We start from the raw sequence: 19169 nt of genomic DNA, 5'->3' as shown, positions 1-19169 counted from the left end.
TGCACATGAACACCCACACTTTCAGATAATACCCACTTGACCTGGCTTCAAAGACTGGGTGATCAGAGCTCAATTAGAAGAAAAAAGAAGAGGAAAAAAAGAATAATATGATACAATTCGATGAACTTGACCTCTACACCTATGGATGCAGTAGCTCAAAAGATGGAACAAATCTTTACAGTGAGGATCATTCCCACCCCCTTCATACATGGAATACACAGGAATACACTTGGACATTGGCTACCAAAAATGGGGCGGGGGGGCCTACAAAGGCAAGAAGTGACTGGCTTACAAGCTTTTAAGAGGGAGCCTAGTTCCAGACAGGGTGGAGGAAGGTAGAATCTCCACTGAATGATTTTCAACCTGTTGGAATGGGGTTAATGAAAGGAGATTGGGATAAGACTTATGAGGTACAATAGTGTATAATTGCTATCAGGACTGACTGTGAGGGTCAGAAATGTGAAGGTAGGTGTTTTGTAACAAAAGGAGGGGAGTGACTGATTTTGCAGTCCAGGAGCGGAGGACCCTGGGACCATCAAGTGAGAAAAGCAGAGTGTGGGATCCTACCCAGAGAAGCAGTGATGCCAGAAATGGAGGCAGAGATGATGATGTGGACAGATGGAGTGGCTGGGGACACTGGACTCAGGGAGGGGGAAGAGGGGCTGTGTGCTGACAGCTAGGGGACGGGACTGTGGGGGGTGCCCTTTGGTTGTTTGATGATGCATGGAGGGGATTATAATCATTACAATGAAACGAAATCCAATAGGATGAATGTAAAACTGATGTTCTCCCATGTAGACCCACATAATTTACAGTAAAAACTTTAAAAACCATTTTAAAAATAAAAAAATAAAGATAACAGCCAAGGAAACCCCGTCGGGCTGGTCTGTTCTGCCACATGGGGTCTCTGTGAGTTGAAAATCAAATCAAAGGCACCCAACAATAACAGCACTGACCCAGTTTCCCTGGAACTGCCCAGGACACTGGTTAAACTGGGGAAGGCTTAGGCTAATAATAAACAATAAATGCATTGCCACTGAGTTGGTGTCAGCTCCTGGTGATGCCATATATTACAGGGTACAGCTGTGCTTGGTTCTGGTGGCACAGTGGTTAAGCACTTGACTGCTTACCCAAAAGCTGGCACTCAGAGCCCACCAGCCGCGCTGTGGGGGAAACGTGGCAGCCTGCCCTCATGAAGATGGCGGCCTTGGAGACCCGACAGGCTGTGAGTCAATTTCAAGGTAGTGGTGGGTTTGCTTCCAGTCCTTACAGAAGCAGATTGGAAAGCCTTTTCTCACCCCATGCTGCTGGGTGGGTCTGAACCGCCCCCTGTAGCTGAGTAATGGAATGTAAGCCATTTGCGCCTCCCAGGGACCTTCTTGGGCTAATGTTGCTACTGCTTGATGCCACTGAGTCCTAACAAGCCTTCGTTGTCCGGGCCGTCCCCATGCTCACTGCTGTCGGAGTCCATTATTGCAGCCACTCTCTCAGCCCATCATGTTGGGGATCTTCATCTTCCTCCTGCAGACCCTCTGCTTCACCAAGCATGATGTCCTTCTCCAGGGCCTGGTCCCTCATTTGTAGGACTAGAAGATGTTAAGTGGGATAAGGGAGTTCAGGAATGCTGGAAGGGGCAGTTTGAAACAAGATGGTCAGAGTGGACCTCATTGGGATTTAAAGGAGATAAAGGAGCCAGTTATGTGGAAATCCCGAGAAAGATCATTCCAGGCAGAAGAAACAGCTGGTGCTGGGGTGTTAAAAATTGGTGAATTGGTAACTATTGGTGCTCAACCCTAGCCTAGAGGCTTGGGATTTGAGCCTAGCCAGTGATTCGGCAGAAAAACTGCCCAACTGTCTCATCTTATAAACATCATGACCATTGAAAACCCTCGGGAGCAGAGTTCTATTCTGCACATGTGGGGGCGCCACTAGTTGTAAACCCACTCCAGGACCTCTCACAACAATAGAGGAGCTCCCTGACCTAACATTTTCTTGTACATAATGCTCAATCACGTGCATAGAACATGTATAGGGCACCTGGGAAACTAATGTGCAAGGGGTTGCTCAGTTTGTTACCCTCCCTGCCAAAAAAGCCAAATAATGTGTGCATGATTTCAGTAAAAATATGATCTTCTCATAAATGGTCTTGAAGTTGGACATTACACCCACTCCTCACTTATCAACAAAGTTAGGATTCAAACCCAGGTCATTATGCGAAAGTAGTCTTTATGTGAAAACAGATGATGGGTACATCAGACCACACAGTGGAGGGAGACTGCACCATTACATAACTGTCCAATCACATCCTACATCGTCACCAAATGACACCATTACGTAACTGCCCAATCACATCATTATACAACTACCCAATTACAGCATTGGAGTTGTGGCATGGCACTGCACAATAAAGCACTGGACTGCAATGTCGGTTTGAACCACAAGGTTGGTGGTTCAAACTTACCAGCTGCTCCTTGGAAACCCTATACAGGGTCTCTATGAGTTGGAATCGACTTCATGGCACTAAACAATAACAATTACATCATTAAACAATGGCCAAATCACTGAGAACCATGGCCCAGGCACTTTGACACATAACCTTAACCATCACAGCCTGCGTTAACTCTTGCCCCGCACCTCGGCATTTGCTGTTGTCACAGGCATGCCATGAATGCACTAAATACTCAGCTAGTAGGTCTCTTACTATTGCACATGTGAAATGTCAGATAATGGGACGGTCGATAAGTGAGGAGTAGGTGAATTTAAAAATAAAAAGCTAATAAGAACTGGGATGAAAAAGCACGTGCCAAATGCCACCTGGCACCCATTTGAGTGGTTCACAAGCCCTCCCCGCCTAGCTGGGGTTAAGAATAGCTATTGCTCTAAGACTGTGTTTCTTGACACACAGTGGAGTTGGCAGATTGTGCAAGTGTTAGGTTACAAAGGCAAACTGCAGGGGAAGAGCACGTATGTGGAATCTCACCCTTGACTTCGCCCAAACAAAGCACAGTATGTGTGGGTCTGATCGCGCTCTTCTTGGTTGAGCACAAAGGAAGTCTTGACTGGCTTGTTAGAGGCCACATTGCATGGAAAACGCATACATTTCAGCAATGGGATTAGAACTCAGAATGGGAAGTTAGTCACTCTGTGTGATCGAGACTCATTCCAGCTTCTGTTTCTTGGTTCCTTGGCAATCTCAGGTGGCATGGTATCTATCTTCCCAGTCTCTGCTTGCTAGCTTGCTTCATCTGCTCTTTGATAGCTCAAAAGATTTGACACACACACAGACACAGTGGCAGCAGCAATGGGTTCAAAGGTGGCAATGATGGTGAGGATGGCCCAGGACCAGGCAGTGTTTCCTTCTGTTGTGCATGGGGCTGTTAGGAGTCGGAAAGACTCAAAACCACCTAACAACACCTACACTAATGCCATCACAGTAACATAAAAAAGAAACCCAATTCCCGATTGGTATAGCAGAATTTGCAACACCCAAGAAAGGACTTCAAAAAGTTGGTGGAAATATGGAATGAAAAGATAAGGGATTTTTCCACTAACTTTTTATAGTCCCCTCGTATTCTGGGGAGACACAATTTAATCCTATATGGATGGCATCACCCTGGGTCTCTGGGGCCCAGGCCAACAGACAAGCCCAGTCCTCGTCTGAAACATTGCCTTGGTAGAGGGAAAAGAAAGAGCATGCAGAGTCCAACCAATACCAGAAAACCAAACTCATTGTCAGTGAGACCGTTGTTACACATGACAACACTATATGCTACCACATAGAACTGTTCCATGGAGTCCTGAGGTGGCGCTGTGGGTAATGCATCAGACTGCAAAGTCATTTAACTGCAAGGTCAGTGGTTCAAGATCATCAGCTGCTCCTCAGAAACCCTTTAATAACAACAGAACGGCTCCATAGGGCTTTCTTGGCTTAATCTTTATGGGAGCAGATGACTAGGGCGCTCTTCCACATTGCCTCTAGTTGAGTTAGCTCCACCAACCTTTTGATTGGCAGCCAAGAGCAAACCATATGATCACCCAGGAGATTTTTTTCTGTTTTCTAACAAGACCGCAGACACAAGAATAAACCCAACTAAGGGGTGGGTGGTGCCAGAGGATACGCTCTCCACCTCAAGGTCAGTTTGGACCTCAAGGTCGGTGGTTCAAACTCACTAGGGGCTCCTCAGAAACCCTATACAGGGTCATTATGAGTTGGAACCAACTCGATGGCACTTAACAACGACAACAAAGTATAAGTGGAGTCCTGGTGTGGTGCTGTAGGATAAGCATAAGGTTGGCAGTTCAAACCCACCAGTCTTTCTTCAGAAACCCTGTGCAGGGTTGCTATGGGTCAGAACCAACTTGACGACACTTAGCAACAACAACAATCACAAGGTGTAACTGTCGGTCTCTCCCCATCCAGAGCAAAGAAAATCAAAGACGCATGACAACAGTTAGTCCAAAGGATCGGCGGGTCATGTGGGCTACAGCATCCGCTACCCAGAGATTCAAAGCACTAGGTGAATGCTGTGAAGGCCCTGCACAGAGATGGAGAAAATGTGGAATAAAACTCAAAATCATAAAAAGTCCAGCCTTACTGGTCTAATAGAGACCAGTGGAGGCCCGAGACTCTCAAATCCGAAACCAAACCCCCCAAGCCCACGGCTCAACTTTGAGCCAAACAACAGAGAGGCCTATAAAGTGAAGGTAAGAACAAAAAGGTATGCGCCACTTAGAACACCCAACCACGGACGCCCACAGGGCAGCAGTGGTCCCAGAGAAAGCTCAGAAGGAGTCCTGGAGTGGTGCTGGGGGGTAAAGCACTGGCCCACAAGCTCCGTTCAAAGTCACCAGCCGCTTCTTGGAAACCCTATACAGGGTTGGTGTGAGTCAGAACTCAGGGCACTTAACAACAACAAAGCTCAGAAGGCAAGAGGGATAGGGGAGGAGGAAGAATGGAAACAGGAAACAGGAAGTGGCAAGAGTGCGGCTCCCGTGGAGATCATAGTCCATGTCACAATCAAGACGCGCGTATGAATTGTTGACTTGAAAAGCAATTCATCTATACCACAATAATAACAATCAGAAAAGAGAATAAACCCGAACAAATGCTCCTTAGAATTCACCCCACTACGCCCCCTCCCTTACTCCTCAGTGCAGAAAGAGGGCCTTCAGCCAGCTACAAACACTTAATTGCAGATATCCCACGGCTAACTGCAACCCCCCCCCTCGATCTCTTGTAGGCACCCCCAATGGCCCATGAACAGGTGGAAGCCCCTTTCCCCACAGTAAACTTCAAGACCGGGAATCAGGAAAACATCTGTTTATTCTAAAAAAAAAAGTCCATCCAAGTTAGTTAGAGCTCCTTCCTCTGGGACCTCACCAGGGAATTGGGAAAGGGTCCAGTTTTGAGGAGAGGAGGAGAAGGGTCTTCCGGTTCAGACCTGCTAATCTGTCTGCACAGCCCCCTAAGCCCCCTCACCAGAACAGCCAAGGGGAGGTGCGTGTATATGTGTAGGAATGCACACACATGTTTGTTACAGGTTAGGTCGAGGTGAGGAGTGAGGAAAGCTTCAGTTAGTGAGGTCCCAGCTCCAGAAACATCCAGGGGGAGCTGGGAGAAACACCCCACTCCCTTGCCCACTGAAGACCTCTCCCCACTATGGCTTATTTGAGACGAGGTCAGGCAGCCTGTGGACGAGTGAACGGGGCTGAAGATCCCCGGAAGCCAGACCAGGAGAGAGCAAGATGAGGAAAGCATACAAAAGCTAAAAGACCCCAAACCCGGCTAACTCCAGGCATCAATTCTGACTCACAGTGGCCCTATAGGACAGAACAGAACAGAACCCATAGTGTTTCCAAGGCTGTGATCTTTACGGAAGCAGACTGCCACATCTTTCTCCCGTGGAGCGGCTTTGGTTAGCACAACTGAGCACTTAACCACTTTGCCACCACTGAAAGACCCAGTGCCTCCAAATCCTGGTTTGGGGGAGGGAGGGCGGGGAGTGAGGGTGGCACTGGAGAAAGCTGAGTGCTTCATGAAGGTGGTGAGCAGAGGGAAGGGGTCTGGAGAGGGACAGGCACTCCAACCAGCTCATCTTTGGGGAAATCACAGTCTGCTGATGGCGCTGGGCTTGGGAGACCCTAGAAGGGATTGGGGCACCCCATCATAACAGCTATAAGCATGGGGTAGAAAAATTGACATCAGGGCTGAAGCAGATTGGGGGTAACCCCCCAGTTCCCTCAGTGTGGTGGGAAGAAACAAGGGCTAGTTATCTGCCCCAGTCTCCTGGTAAGAGGGGATGAGCTGAGATGTCAGTATTTGGGGGAGACATAAGAGGGAAGAGGACGGCCCAGGGGAGGGAGAAGAGGCCCCCCCCACCTCGCCCTGGGGGCTGGGGGAGGGGGCGTGTAGCCCTTTAAGAGTGGGGGAATGGCCGCCCCCACAACATGGCTATGTACAAAGAGGATTGGGGGCCAATTGTGCATTGGGCGTTGGGGGATCCCCAAGCCCCTGGAGGCTCCCCAGTGTGTTAGGGAAAGAGATGAAGGAGGGAACACTTTTCCACCAATTCTGGACAGCTCAGATAGCCCCCTGCAGATGGCTCTGGCAGTGACCGCTACTCTCGGGGTGTGCTTGCACTAGAACCAGGCCAGCAGACATGAGTGAAGGCTCCAAGAAGGTCATCAGTTAATAGCCCATCCAACATGGGTCAGATATCTCTAGGAGAGTTTGGTCCCAGCCAGTGGGTCCCCATGGCAGGAACTGGGCAAGGGGCAGTGATGCCACTGGAGGGATGGACAGCCTCACCGCTGGTGGTGATAAGAGGTCACTGTGTTGACCCTGTCACCGATCAGATCACATGATTGGGTGAGGGGCAGTGATGTTATTGGGAGGGGCTTGGATGCCCCCCACCAAGGGGGTGATGGGAAGCTGGCCAAGGCCAAGGCCAAGGCCATGGAGGGGTTGATCCAGGCATCAATCTAAGTCAGATGTGAGGCAATGACATCGTCAAGAAGGGTCAGAGTAGCGATGATGTCATTAGAGGAGGAGCGAGGTTTTCCCACCTCACTCAACTTTGGGGGGCTGGGGAAAATGGTGTGTTGTGCTGGTTCCCTTGATGGAAACAACTGTTAAGTACCATATGACCCCAGAAGACAATGGAAACACAGCTGTTGTAGTATTTGGCTACTAAAGATGATGGATCCTGGAGAATGATGGTATATGGTTGTAGTGGATCCTGGGAAATGATGATGATATCGACTCTCATGGATCCTTAGAGATGATGACACCAGGGCTGCAGTGGATCCTGGGAAGTGATGACATCATGGTTGAAGTGGATGCTGGGAGATGATGACACCATTGGCTCTCATATCTTGGGAAAAGATAAGACTATGGTCGAAGTAGATCCTCATATGTGATCGTACCATTGTTGAAATGTGATGGTACCTTTGTTGATAATGACCTATTGACTCTTGTGGCTCTTTAGAGGGAATAACACCATGGTTGGAGTGGATCCTGTGATATTGATGGACTCTCCTGGCTCCTGGGAGATGATGATGACGTTATTAGCTCTCATGGATCCTGGGATATGATGACACTAATTTTGAAATGGATGCTGGGATGCGATGGCACCATTGTTGAAGTGGATTTTGGAGGATGATGACATCAATGGCTCTCAGGGATCCTAGCACATGATGATATCATTAGTTCCCATGGATTCTGGGAGGTGATGAAAATATGGTTGAAGTGCATCCTGGGATGTGAGGGCACCATAGTGAAAGTGGCTCTTGGAAGATGATGGTACCATTGGCTCTCCTGAATCCTGGGAGGTGATGACATCATGATTGAAGTGGACCCTAGAGATGATGATACCATTGGCTTTCATGGATCCTGGGAGGTGATAACATCATAGTTGAAGTAAACCCTGGAGATGATGGTACCATTGGCTCTCAGGGATCCTGGGAGATGATAACATCATGGTTGAAGTGGACCCTGGAGATGATGGTACCATTGGCTCTCAGGAATTCTGAGAGGTGATGACATCATGGTTGAAGTGGGTCCTAAGAGAAGATGGTACCACTGGCTCTCATGGATCCTGGGAGGTGATGACATCATGGTGGAAGTGACCCATGGAGATGATGATACCATTGGCTCTCAGGGACCCTGGGAGATGATGAAACTATAGTTGAAATGGATGCTGGGATGTGAGGGCACCATAGTGGAAGTGGTTTGGAAGATGATGACATCATTGGCTCACAGGGATCCTAGGAGATGATGACATCATTAGCTTTCATTGATCCTGGGAGATCCCATGGCTGAAATGGATCCTGGGAGGTGAAAACATCAGGACTGAAGTGGATCCTGGAGATGATGGCATCACTGGTTCGCATCGATCCTGGGAAATGAAGACGCCATGACTCTTATGGATCCTGGAGATGGTGACACCATGTTGTGTGGCTCTTGCAATATGGTGAATTCACACTTATGGGAATTATGGGAAATTGTGGCATCATGGTCCTAGTGTATTCTGATAGAAGAGATCACCATTTAGCATAAGGATTCTGAAAGTTTCGGACATCATGATCATGGTGGATCATGAGAGATGATGATACAGTGGTTGTGGTGGGTCCTGGGAGATTATGTCACTATTAGTCACAGAGAATCCTGGGAGATAATGCCATGATTGGAGGCATCATGGAAGAGGTGACACTGATGGCTGTGAGAATCTTTGGAGATGATGGTGCTAATAGTCATGGTAAATCCTGCGAGAGTATGATACATAGTTGTGGTGACAGCGATGCCATTGGTCACAGGGAAGCCTGGGAAATGAAGCCATCATCAGCCATGGTTAGCATTTGACCCCAGGTGAGATATCATGAGTAGTGGAAGTCTTGTGGTGCTGATGATGTCAACAAGACCAATAGTAGGCACCCCCTAAGTGCCCCTAATAAGAGGCCAGGACTTTGTTGGAAAAGGTGATGATGTCTCTAAATATGGCATAAAGAAATGATTCCAGATTTTGGACCACCCATAAATCCCAGCGCTAGGACTCAACCAGCCTGGTGAGGCAGAGTGACTTCCTAAAGAACCACCACCATTCTGGGAGTTCCTCCGGGAGCCACAGCAGGAAATGATGTGACTGCACAGGGGCAGGATGCAGGGAGCAACTGCCACCACAAGATCTAGAGGATATTCTGTGGAAGCACATCCCTGGTGTTGGGAAGGAAGGGACCGATTTAAGTCATGGTGAAACAAGGCAGGAACTCGGGTGATGCCATCACTAATGATGACCTTCCAGAATGGGCATTGTTTCTGGGAAGGGGACTCTGAGGATGCCACTGGGGCAGAGTCTCAGAAGGAGGGGTATTACCACCAAGAACCTGCAGACAGACCATCATCACTGGCAGAAGACCCTCTGAATGGGGCAGCCTCCCCAGTGATGACCTCTGAGCAGGGCACTTCCTGCAGTGACATTCTAGGGTAGTCATGGACTGTGGTCATGCCCAGCCTCCTCATGACACAGCAGTGGGAACAGTGTCTTGGGGTAGAATCTGGTGGTGATGTCGAAGCAGGTGCCTCATCCTGGAGATGTCCCGGAAGCAGGTTGCCATCTCTGGTGATGACATCACAGGAAGAGGCATGGTCCCTTGATGATACCACAGGGCAAGGCACCTTCTCTGGTGATGGCATTGCAGGAAGGAGACAGAGTCCCCGTGACGCTGTCCTGGAAGGAAGGCATCACTCTTCTGTGGGGACGCATTAGGTGAGGCATTTCCCCCTTTGACGTGTCACCGGAAAATGGCTTTGCTGTCGCGATGACAACATAGGGTACAGGCATCTTCTCTGTAGTGAAGACACAAGAAGAAAATATTGTCCCTGTGATGATGGTGATGATGCAAAAAAGAGGCCTTGTGGCTAGAGATGATGTCATAGGGCGGGACTTGTCTCTGCAGTGACGTCACAGGAAGGAAGGAATCTGTCTTTCTGGCAACGATGTCACAGGGCAAGGCATTGCTGCTGCCGTGACATCACAGGGAGGAAGTATTTGTGATTACTTCACAGAACACAGGCATTTTCTCTGGTGATCACCTCACAGATAGGCAGCTCTCTCTGTAATGACGTCACAGAACACAGATCTTTTTCTAGTGATGACCTCACAGGCGGGCAGCTTCCTCTGTGATGACGTCATGGGAATGAGGCCCCACCTCAAACACCGATGTAAAAGGAGGCCAGATCTGCTCTTCCGCCATCTCCCGGAAGGAGGCACCATCTCTGGTGCCAATTCCATCAAAGTGTCGTCAGAGGCGGCCCCTCCACCGGCCCCTCCACCCATGAGGGTACCAGGCCCCTGAGTCTGTTTTGGAGGATCCCGGCTGGGCTGGGGGCCTGGGAGGCCCCGGCCTCAGACAGTCACCTCGTTCTTGCTGGCAGTGCGCAGGTGCTGGGGCAGGTGGTGGCCTGGGATGAACTGCAGCTGCTCCAAGGTGCCCTGGCGCTGGAAGGGGGGCCTGCGAGCCAGCGTGCCGCCACCCCCGCCCGCGTCCGCCATCCAGGCGGGCTGCGGCGACCCGTGCAGGCCGTGGTGGTGGTGATGGGCATGCAGGCCGGGCGGGGGCGGCAGCCCGTGCAGGGGTGTAGGGGGCCCCCCGGGACCCAGCAACAGGTTGGAGTGAGAGGCGGCCAGGCTGGCCCGGGCGGTCGGCTCCGGGGGCAGTGCGGGACTGCGCGGTGGTGACAGCAGGTGCTCGCGGCTCTGGCGCAGTGCCTCGGGTGAGGACAACACCAGGTGCTCCTGTGACACCAGGCGCGCGCGCGGCAGTGTGAACTCGTAGCGCGAGCCTCGGCCTCCGTCGCCCAGTAGGTGCTCCTGGGACATGACCCGCCGCGGGTTGGGTGCTGGAGCCAGACTCAGCTCCTCGGGGCTGCCCCAGCCGTCCAGGCGGTAGCCGCCACCTGTGCCGGGGCGCCGCAGCGCGTGCAAGGGCAACGTCCCACGGGGCATCTCTGTCAGGTGCGAGCGCTTCAGGTAAGCCTCATCCAGGTCCTTCTCGGCTGGGCGAGAGGGAAAACAAATCTTAATAGTGGGTCTCCAGCTCACGCGGGCCACCCCCATCTCCCATCAGCACCTAACTGTACCCTAAGTCCCACCGACAACTCCCCACTCCCTCCCAGAAGGCAAGGACTCTCTGTCTCACCCAAAACTCTCTGGTCATTTCCCCTACACAGATGGGTTCTTCCCAAACATTAATCAGAACACATCTGGGCTTTGATGGCCCAAAGAGACCCAGGACTAGTGGATGGGGTTGAGAGATGGAGAAACCTGGCCATAGTTTTGAGGCACCTGGATCCAGCTACACATGAAGCTAGTCTACCTGTGTGTGAACCTAACTTTATGGAGCCAAGGTATTTTCCTTGTCTTCTTTTCCGTCGCTGCTTAAATTGGATTTCTAACCATCGAAAATACAGGCACACCTCGTTTTATTGCGCTTCACCAGATACAAGGGCACTCAAAAAGTTTGCGGAATAATGGAATGAAAAGATAACGGAATTTTCCCAGATCTCTGGAACTGTGTTTCTTTCTTTTTTAAAACCAATCTGAAGGTTTGTGGCAACCCTGTCTTTTCCCAACGTCGTGTGCAGAGTTTGCACCTCTGGGTCATAGTGTGGTCATCCTGACAACATTGAAAACTTCTTCATCATGCACAGTTTATGGATGACAGAGCAGTGCACACGTAACCTTTATATGCACTGAGGTTTACTGAGATGGTCTGGAACATATCTCCCTGAGGTAGCTGGTACAAGTGATGAGGAAGAAAGGCCTGGGGAGAGCAAGACTGCATTTTTAAGCAAGGTCCCCCTCTCCTCCAGGTAATTCTGGATACATTTGGAGAACACCTAGGTGGGGGTGGAATCTAAACCATTAGGAGTCCTACACAACGTGTGGCTGACTCAGCCTCATCCCCTCGCCCTGCTCTCCCTCCCAGGACTTACCCAGCCTCTTGAGGGAAGAGTAGCGGTTGAGTTCCGACTTGACCGCGGCCTCGTAAGACGGGGGTAGATGCGCGAGGTTGTGAAAGGACCGAGAGCAGGAGAGCGTGGAGTAGTGCAAAGAGGGGCTGGGCGGCGGCACGGCTCGCCAGTCTGCAGCAGGGGGCGGAGCCGCACTGAATCCACGCCCCTTTCTCAGACCCGGAGTTCAGCCTCCCTGACCCAAGTGCTTCAGACCCACAGCTCCCAGCCCTTCCTCCTCCTCCAGACCCAGGCGTCCAGGCCCCCAGGCCTCCTCCCTCAGGATCCAGGAGTCCTGACCCTTAGACCCCCAGCCCTCAGACCCAGGAGTCCTGAACCCCCAGTCCCTCCTCCCTCAGTCCCGGGAGTCCTGACCCCCAGATCCTTCTCCCTCAGACCCGGGAGTCCTGACCCCCTAGTCCCTCCTCCCTCAGTCCCGGGAGTCCTGACCCCCTAGTCCCTCCTCCCTCGGACCCGGGAGTCCTGACCCCCAGCCCCTCCTCCCTCGGACTCAGGAGTCCCGACCCCCAGCCCCTCCTCGCTCAGTCCCGGGAGTCCTGACCCCCAGATCCTTCTCCCTCAGACCCGGGAGTCCTGACCCCCTAGTCCCTCCTCCCTCGGACCCGGGAGTCCTGACCCCCAGCCCCTCCTCCCTCGGACCCAGGAGTCCTGACCCCCAGCCCCTCCTCCCTCGGACCCGGGAGTCCTGACCCCCAGCCCCTCCTCCCTCGGACCCGGGAGTCCTGACCCCGAGTCCCTCCTCCCTCGGACCCGGGAGTCCTGACCCCCAGATTCTCCTCCCTCGGACCCAGGAGTCCCGACCCCCAGCCCCTCCTCGCTCAGCCCAGCAGCCCAGCCCCTCCTCCCTCGGACCCAGGAGTCCTGACCCCCAGCCCCTCCTCCCTCGGACTCAGGAGTCCTGACCCCCAGCCCCTCCTCCCTCAGACCCAGGAGTCCTGACCCCCAGCCCCTCCTCCCTCAGACCCAGGAGTCCTGACCCCCAGCCCCTCCTCCCTCGGACTCAGGAGTCCTGACCCCCAGCCCCTCCTCCTTCGGACCCAGGAGTCCCTACCCCCAGTCTCCTCCCTCAGATCCAGGAGTCCTGACCCCCAGATTCTCCTCCCTCGGACCCAGGAGTCCCGACCCCCAGCCCCACCACGCTCAGCCCAGCAGCCCAGCCCGCTGCCCCTTGGACAGTGAGAACTCTGGAAACACAGTCCCTGTGCATACTCGCCATTCCTCAGTGGACAGGCTTAGTGGGGCACAGGCAGTGTTGCAAGGAAGAGGGCTAACCGGCCTTATTGGGTAATCTCTGTGTGCCCAGCCCTCCTGGGGCGTGTAGCCCACATATTGTGCCACCATCCCAGGTGGGTGGGAGAAGACCATTTCTGATGTGCAAATGAGGAGACAGGATCACGTGGTGAACTGTAAACCCCATGAGGACAAAGCTGACATCAGTGGCTTGGCCCCCAACAGGTGCTCAATGAAAGGGCGTGAGGGGAGCAGCAACCTGGCCCTCCCAGAAGCTCGGGGCCCGGGTCCATCTGTGCATACCCAGCGTGGCAGCGTGGTGCTTGGGACTGTTGACATTGAGGTGCAGGTAGTTGTGGTGCAGGTTATCTGTGAGGCCAAGAAGGGAAGAGGCATTACAGCCATTGCCCACTCCCCACTGACCCCACATCCAGGACCTTAGCAATGCCACTGGGCACACAGGCGAATCTGAGGTGAAGAGTGTGATCCACAGCTCAGGGCTGGCAATGGTGGACTTGGTTCCCTCTTCACTAGCCCCCCAACACCTGGAACACCTGGGAGTCTTCTTAGCACCTCTGTCCATCACAGCCACTTAGGTCCCAGCCCCGGTCCCTCCTTTTTCCTGAATCTCTCTGCCTTAAGCCAACTTCTGCAACCTCCCCTCATCCTTCCTCTTATTGTAACTTCTTCCTCCTGGATTATCAACCCAGTGTTCAGGTCACTCAGCCAGGTCATCTCCAAGACCAACTCCATAACTGTCCCTGCTTCTCTGCTTCTAAAGGCCTTCCTCATGGTTCACCATCATTAGGACAATGTCTAAGCTAGGGGCAGCATTTGGGGCTTGCATAATGGCCCGAGCTAATGGTGCAGTCAGAGGTGTATCTAAGGTATGGCACATGGTCTGGCCACTACTTGAAGAGCAGTGCCACTGAGCAGTTTCTATCAGCAGCTGTGAGCGACCAATTCAGCAATTAAAACAAATGGTTTCCCATTAGAGAGCCTCCATGAGTCAGCGTGTCTTGGTGTGGTACTACAGGGTAATGCACTAGACCACAAGGGTAGTTGGAACCATAAGGTCGGCAGTTAAAATCTACCAGCCGCTCCTCAGAAATCCTATACAGGGTCTCTGTGAGTCAGAACTGACTTGATGGCACTTAACAACAAGTGGAGGAAGGAGCCCTTGGGGCACAGTGGGTTAACATTGGGCTGCTAACAGAAGGGTGAGTAGTTCAAACCCATTGGCTGCTCCGATGAAGCTGTCTGTTCCTACAAAGATTTACAGAATCCGAAACCTTATGGGTTGTTTGGCTCTGTCCTCTAGGGCCTCTTTGCTGTGGGTCAGAACCCACTCGATGGCTGTGGATTTGATTTTCAACACTCCGCACAGCATGATCACACAGCCCCATACCAGACCCAAACGCCCTGCTACGGAGTCCATTCTAAATCACACTGGTCCTATAGGACAGACTAGACTGGCCGCTAGGGTTTCCAAGGCTGTAAATACTGACGGAGACAGACAGCCTCATAATTCTCCCGAGAAGCAACTGGGGGATTCAAACTGCTAACCTTTCCGTTAGCTGCCCAACGCTTAACCCGCTGGGCCACCAAGGCCCTTTGCTGAAAGAGGAACTTGGAAAGCACAGTGACTTTGACCCCATCAGAGGCCAATTTTCCACAGTGAAAGCCAGGAAGGTGCCGTTGTCATTTCATGTAGTACCATCGTGGAGTCCTGGTGTGGCACTGTGGGTTAGTGTGCTGGACTGCAAAGCTGGTTTGAACCAAAAGGTTGGCGGTTCAAGCTCACCATTCACTCCTCGGAAACCGATTCGACCACACTTACCAACAATAACAACCCTCATGAGTTCCAGACAAGATGAATGAGCTTGGCTTGATTTTTAAGCTGATATGGTGGTAAACTTATGTAAAAGATAGGTAGCCTCGAATCCTTTCTCTTCTCTGCCTTAAAACTTCCCACTCATCTTTCAACACCCAGCTCAAAAATGTAATTCATCATGGCCCCCGTGACTTAGGCCCAGGTGGTGTACAGTAAGGAGGGAGGAGACCTGAGTCACTGTGGATCCCCCGACAGCCCTACCCAGAAACTGGCCAGTCATGGATGGTGGATGTTGAATGGGGACATGGTTGAGGAAAGGCATGAGGAGGAGGGCTGGCGTGGGGACAGAGACTTGGCAGGTGGTCACTCACCAAGATTGGAGGACTTCACGGTGTTGTACAGATTCTTGGGTGTCCTAGGGCCCATGCTGTCAGGACCTCCAGCCCCTGGAGTCAGGGAGCTGCTTCTGGTTCGGTCAGGGCGGGTCCCAGGCCCTGCCTGGTGCCTCAGAATGTCCACTAGAGCCCTGGAATTGGCAGAGGGGATAGTCAGGGAACAGGGAAGGGGTGCCATAGGTCTTTCCCCCTTTCCTACTCTCATCATTGGCAGAATCTGTCCACTCAATTCAGCGTTTCACACCAGTCACATCCTTTCTCACTGACCCTATCCCATCCCCACTGGCCAAGCCTTCTTCGTGAGCACGCCCACTCACCACAGACTTGCCCTTTCCCCAGCCGCCAGGCTCTATTAATTAACCACGCCCTTCCCCCCCATGAGTTCTGGTGTGGCGCTGTGGGTTCATGGACTAGACTGCAAAGTTATTTGAACTGCAAGGTCGGTGGTTCAACCCTACCAGTCGCTCATCAGAAACCCTACACAGGGTTGCTATGGGTCAGAAGCGACCCGACAGCACTTCACAACAACACTCTTCTCACTCAAAGTGTCCTTTCATGCTGGTCCGGCACCTCTAGCAATAATCTGTGCCCTGCCAACCCCAAGATTTTTCTGGCTACACCTCCTGCTTGAAGACTTCTGCTTACGTGTCTCCCCATTCTTTGGACCCTGCCCTTTCTGGGGTCCCCATTATCCTCTTCCCTGATGTCCTGCCTTTAATTGAGCTGGAAGAGTTCATCCCGGTGTCTTTTGCAATCTTTCCTGTAACAATAAAGGGTGCCCTCTTCACGTAGGTATAGCGTTGCTAAATGCCATTGAGTTGGTTCCAATTCACAGTGACTTCATGTAGTACAGAATGAAATACTGCCTGGTCCTGTGAGGTCCTCAAAATTACTGCTCTGTGTGAGCTCATTGTCACAGTCACTGTGTGTCACTCCATGTCTTTGAGGGTCTTCTTTTTCACTGACTCTCTACTAAGCATGATGTCTTTCTCCAGGGACTGGTCCTTCACGATGACATGCCCCAAGTATGTGAGACAGAGTCACACACCATCCTTATTCCCAGAAACATTCTGACTGAACTTCTTCCAATAGAGACTTATTCGTTCTTGTGGGAGTCAATATCCTTCACCAGTCTGTAACGCAAAGGCATCAGTTCTTCAGTCTTTCTTATTCACTGTTCAGCTTTCACATGCATTATGAAAAGCATTGAAAATACTGTGGCTTGCGTCAGGCGCATCTTAGTCTTCAAAGTGACACCTTAGCTTTGAACACTTTAAAGAGTTTTTTTTTTTGCAGTAGATCCACCCATTGCAACACGTTGTTTGATTTCTGAACTCCCATGGGCTCCCTTGGGCACTGAATGTGGATCCAAGTAAAAGGAAATCCTTGACAACTTCATTCCTTTCATTGTTTATCATGACGTTGCTTATAGGAACAGTTACGTGGATTTTTGTTTTATGTTGAGGTGTAATCCATACGAACTGTAATGTGGTCTTTGATCTTCATCAGTAAGGGCTTTAAGCCCCCTTTGCTTTGAGCGAGCAATGTTGTATCATCTGCATATTGGAGGTTGTTAATGAGTCTTTCTTCAATCCTGATTCTGCATTCTTTTTCATGTACTTGAGTTTCCTAGATTACTTGCTCGGCATACGTATTAAATTAATACAGTGAAAGGGTACAGCCCTGATGCCCATGAATACCTCTTGATCTATGTACAGGTGCCAAATGAGCACAATTAAGTACAAGTGGATTTGCACATACGGTTGCTATGTGTTGGAACCATCTCAGCGATATTTGTTGTTCTTGTTAAACATGAGCCCAGGAATCCTGGTGACACAACAGCTAAGTGCTTGGCTGCTAACACATAGGTTTGGTGGTTCGAACCCACCCAGCAACTCCATGGGAGAAAGAGCTGGCACTCCATAAAGATTGTTGTTTAAAAGTTGTTAGACGATCACAGCCTAGAAAAGACAGTTCTACTGTGTCATGTGGGGTCACCCAGAGTTTGAATGGATTGGACGACACCCAACAACGACCTATGTGCCAGGATTACCGGAATCAATTCAGTTAATCTTCATCACGGTCTGAACGGGTTGTTATTGGTACTATTTCACAGACAGGAAACGGAGGCACAGAGAGGTTAAGCAACGGGCTTGAAGGTAGCACAGCTGGTATTGCAACCCAAGCCAGGATTTTGTTCACTGTTGTTTTCCCAGCTGCTGACCCACAAGGTGGTGGGAGTGGTGGTTATGTGCTGTGGAATCGGTTCCGACTCACAGCGACCTTATATAGGGTTTCCTTACCGGGAACTGAAAGCCTCATCTTTCTCCCTCGGTACCGCAGCCCAACTAGTAACCACTAGTTTGTCAGAGGTCCTTGCTGGTCCACGTATGGTGCTCAGAAAGATTGGTAGACCCCAGAGACTGAGGTGCCCTCAGTCTTTACGCCTCTTTATCAGGCCACGCCCCTCCTCCCTGTGGCCCCGCCTTCCCTTTTGGACTCCACCTCCCTGGTCCGGGCCCTCCCCTCGGGCCGAGGGCTTACTCACCTAGGCACGTTGATCTCGCGGTGCGCCCTGGGCGCACCGGACGCCTTGCTGAAGGCCACTTTGGCGCCGACGCCCACGGCCAGGGCGAAGCTGATAACGCCGCACACCACGTAGGCTGTGCTGCCCCCGGGACCCTCGCCCCCTCGCCCCCCAGCGCCCCCGGCTCGGCCTCCTTCCAGCCAGCCAGCCTGCCCGGGCCCGAGCCCTCCCCCTGCGCCCCCGGCGCCCCCAGCGCCCCCGGCCAGCGGCGGAGGCGTGGTGGCCCAGCGCGGTGTGTCGTAGTTGGAGCAGGAGGCCTGCGCCAAGCGCATGTGGCGGTGTTCGCAGCAGAAGCGGTAGTGGCAGGTGCCGCAGCAGAAGCGGTAGGAACCAGTGCTGCAGTTGAAGGTGGCGTCGTACTGACCCATGACGTCGTAGTAGCCGTGGCACAGCTCGGCGGGAGGGGGCGCCCGCGCTGCAGCGCCCGCGCTGCCCGCAGGGCTGCCCTTGGTGCCGTTGGACCCCGGGCCGGCCGCGCCCCCGCCGCCGCCCGTCAGCGCCCCGGTCAGGCGTCGCAGGTGCGCCAGCAGGGCGGGCAGCGGGCCCGGTGGCTCAGCGCTCGATGTGTTGGACGGGCGCGCCCCGGCCGGGCCAACCGCCGAGGCCAGGAGCAGCAGGGTCCCGAGCAGCAGGCGGGCCGGCATGGGCGCGGTGGGGGTTCGGCCGGGAACGCCAGGCTGTGGGGCAGACTGAGAGAAGAGGTTGGAGAGGGAGCGGGAAAGAGGGTCAGAGAGGGAGACGGCCGGGCAGAGAGGTGGAGAGACGGAGAGAAGCGTAGAGCAGGAGACAGGAGGGTGGGCGCAGGGGACCCGAAGTTGACAGTCCCGTGGGGCGGCGGACAGCCAGGAGCGCGACGTGGAAAGATGACCAGACGCGAAGAGGATGTGCACGCGGGAAACGGACGCCGAAGAGGGATGGATGAAGAGCAAGGATTGGGCATGTGGATGGAGCCATGGGAGGAATGAGCAGACATAAGGGAGACAGAGACGGAAAGACGAGAACAGGAAAAAAAAAAAATGGAGGGAGAGGAAATGAGTAGGATCCAGCGCAGGAGAAGGTGGGGAGAGACGCGGCGTGACAGATTGGGGGGGT

General features: G+C 52.5%; 1 protein-coding gene and 1 pseudogene across 1 annotated transcript; both read right to left on the bottom strand.

Annotated features, from left to right (window-relative positions):
- Positions 1 to 9513: 9513 nt before the first annotated feature.
- Positions 9514 to 10251, bottom strand: LOC102816252 (annotated as a pseudogene).
- A 152-nt stretch (positions 10252 to 10403) lies between these two features.
- SHISA7 (shisa family member 7) lies at positions 10404 to 18721 on the bottom strand. The gene is made up of 4 exons (XM_006868096.1): positions 18039 to 18721; positions 15467 to 15621; positions 11993 to 12142; positions 10404 to 11053 (listed from the first exon to the last, which is right to left on the bottom strand). Exons 1-4 carry the CDS (start codon positions 18719 to 18721, stop codon positions 10404 to 10406), a joined length of 1638 nt encoding a protein of 545 aa, XP_006868158.1.
- Positions 18722 to 19169: the final 448 nt, after the last annotated feature.

Source organism: Chrysochloris asiatica, unplaced genomic scaffold, assembly GCF_000296735.1.
Source record: "Chrysochloris asiatica unplaced genomic scaffold, ChrAsi1.0 scaffold00116, whole genome shotgun sequence".
In the NCBI taxonomy this organism is placed as follows: Eukaryota; Metazoa; Chordata; class Mammalia; order Afrosoricida; family Chrysochloridae; genus Chrysochloris; species Chrysochloris asiatica.
The sequence above is the reverse complement of the archived record's forward strand: the minus strand, read 5'-3'. Positions and strand labels throughout refer to the sequence as shown.

Bases quoted from the DNA above. Each gene is read 5' to 3' on its own strand.
- SHISA7 (XM_006868096.1), bottom strand. From the start codon at position 18,721: ATGCCGGCCCGCCTGCTGCTCGGGACCCTGCTGCTCCTGGCCTCGGCG. The intron at 15,622-18,038 runs GTGAGTAAGCCC...TGCCAATTCCAG, and splicing joins CGCGAGATCAACGTGCCTAG to GGCTCTAGTGGACATTCTGA. The intron at 11,054-11,992 runs GTAAGTCCTGGG...CCTCTCGCCCAG, and splicing joins CTCTTCCCTCAAGAGGCTGG to CCGAGAAGGACCTGGATGAG.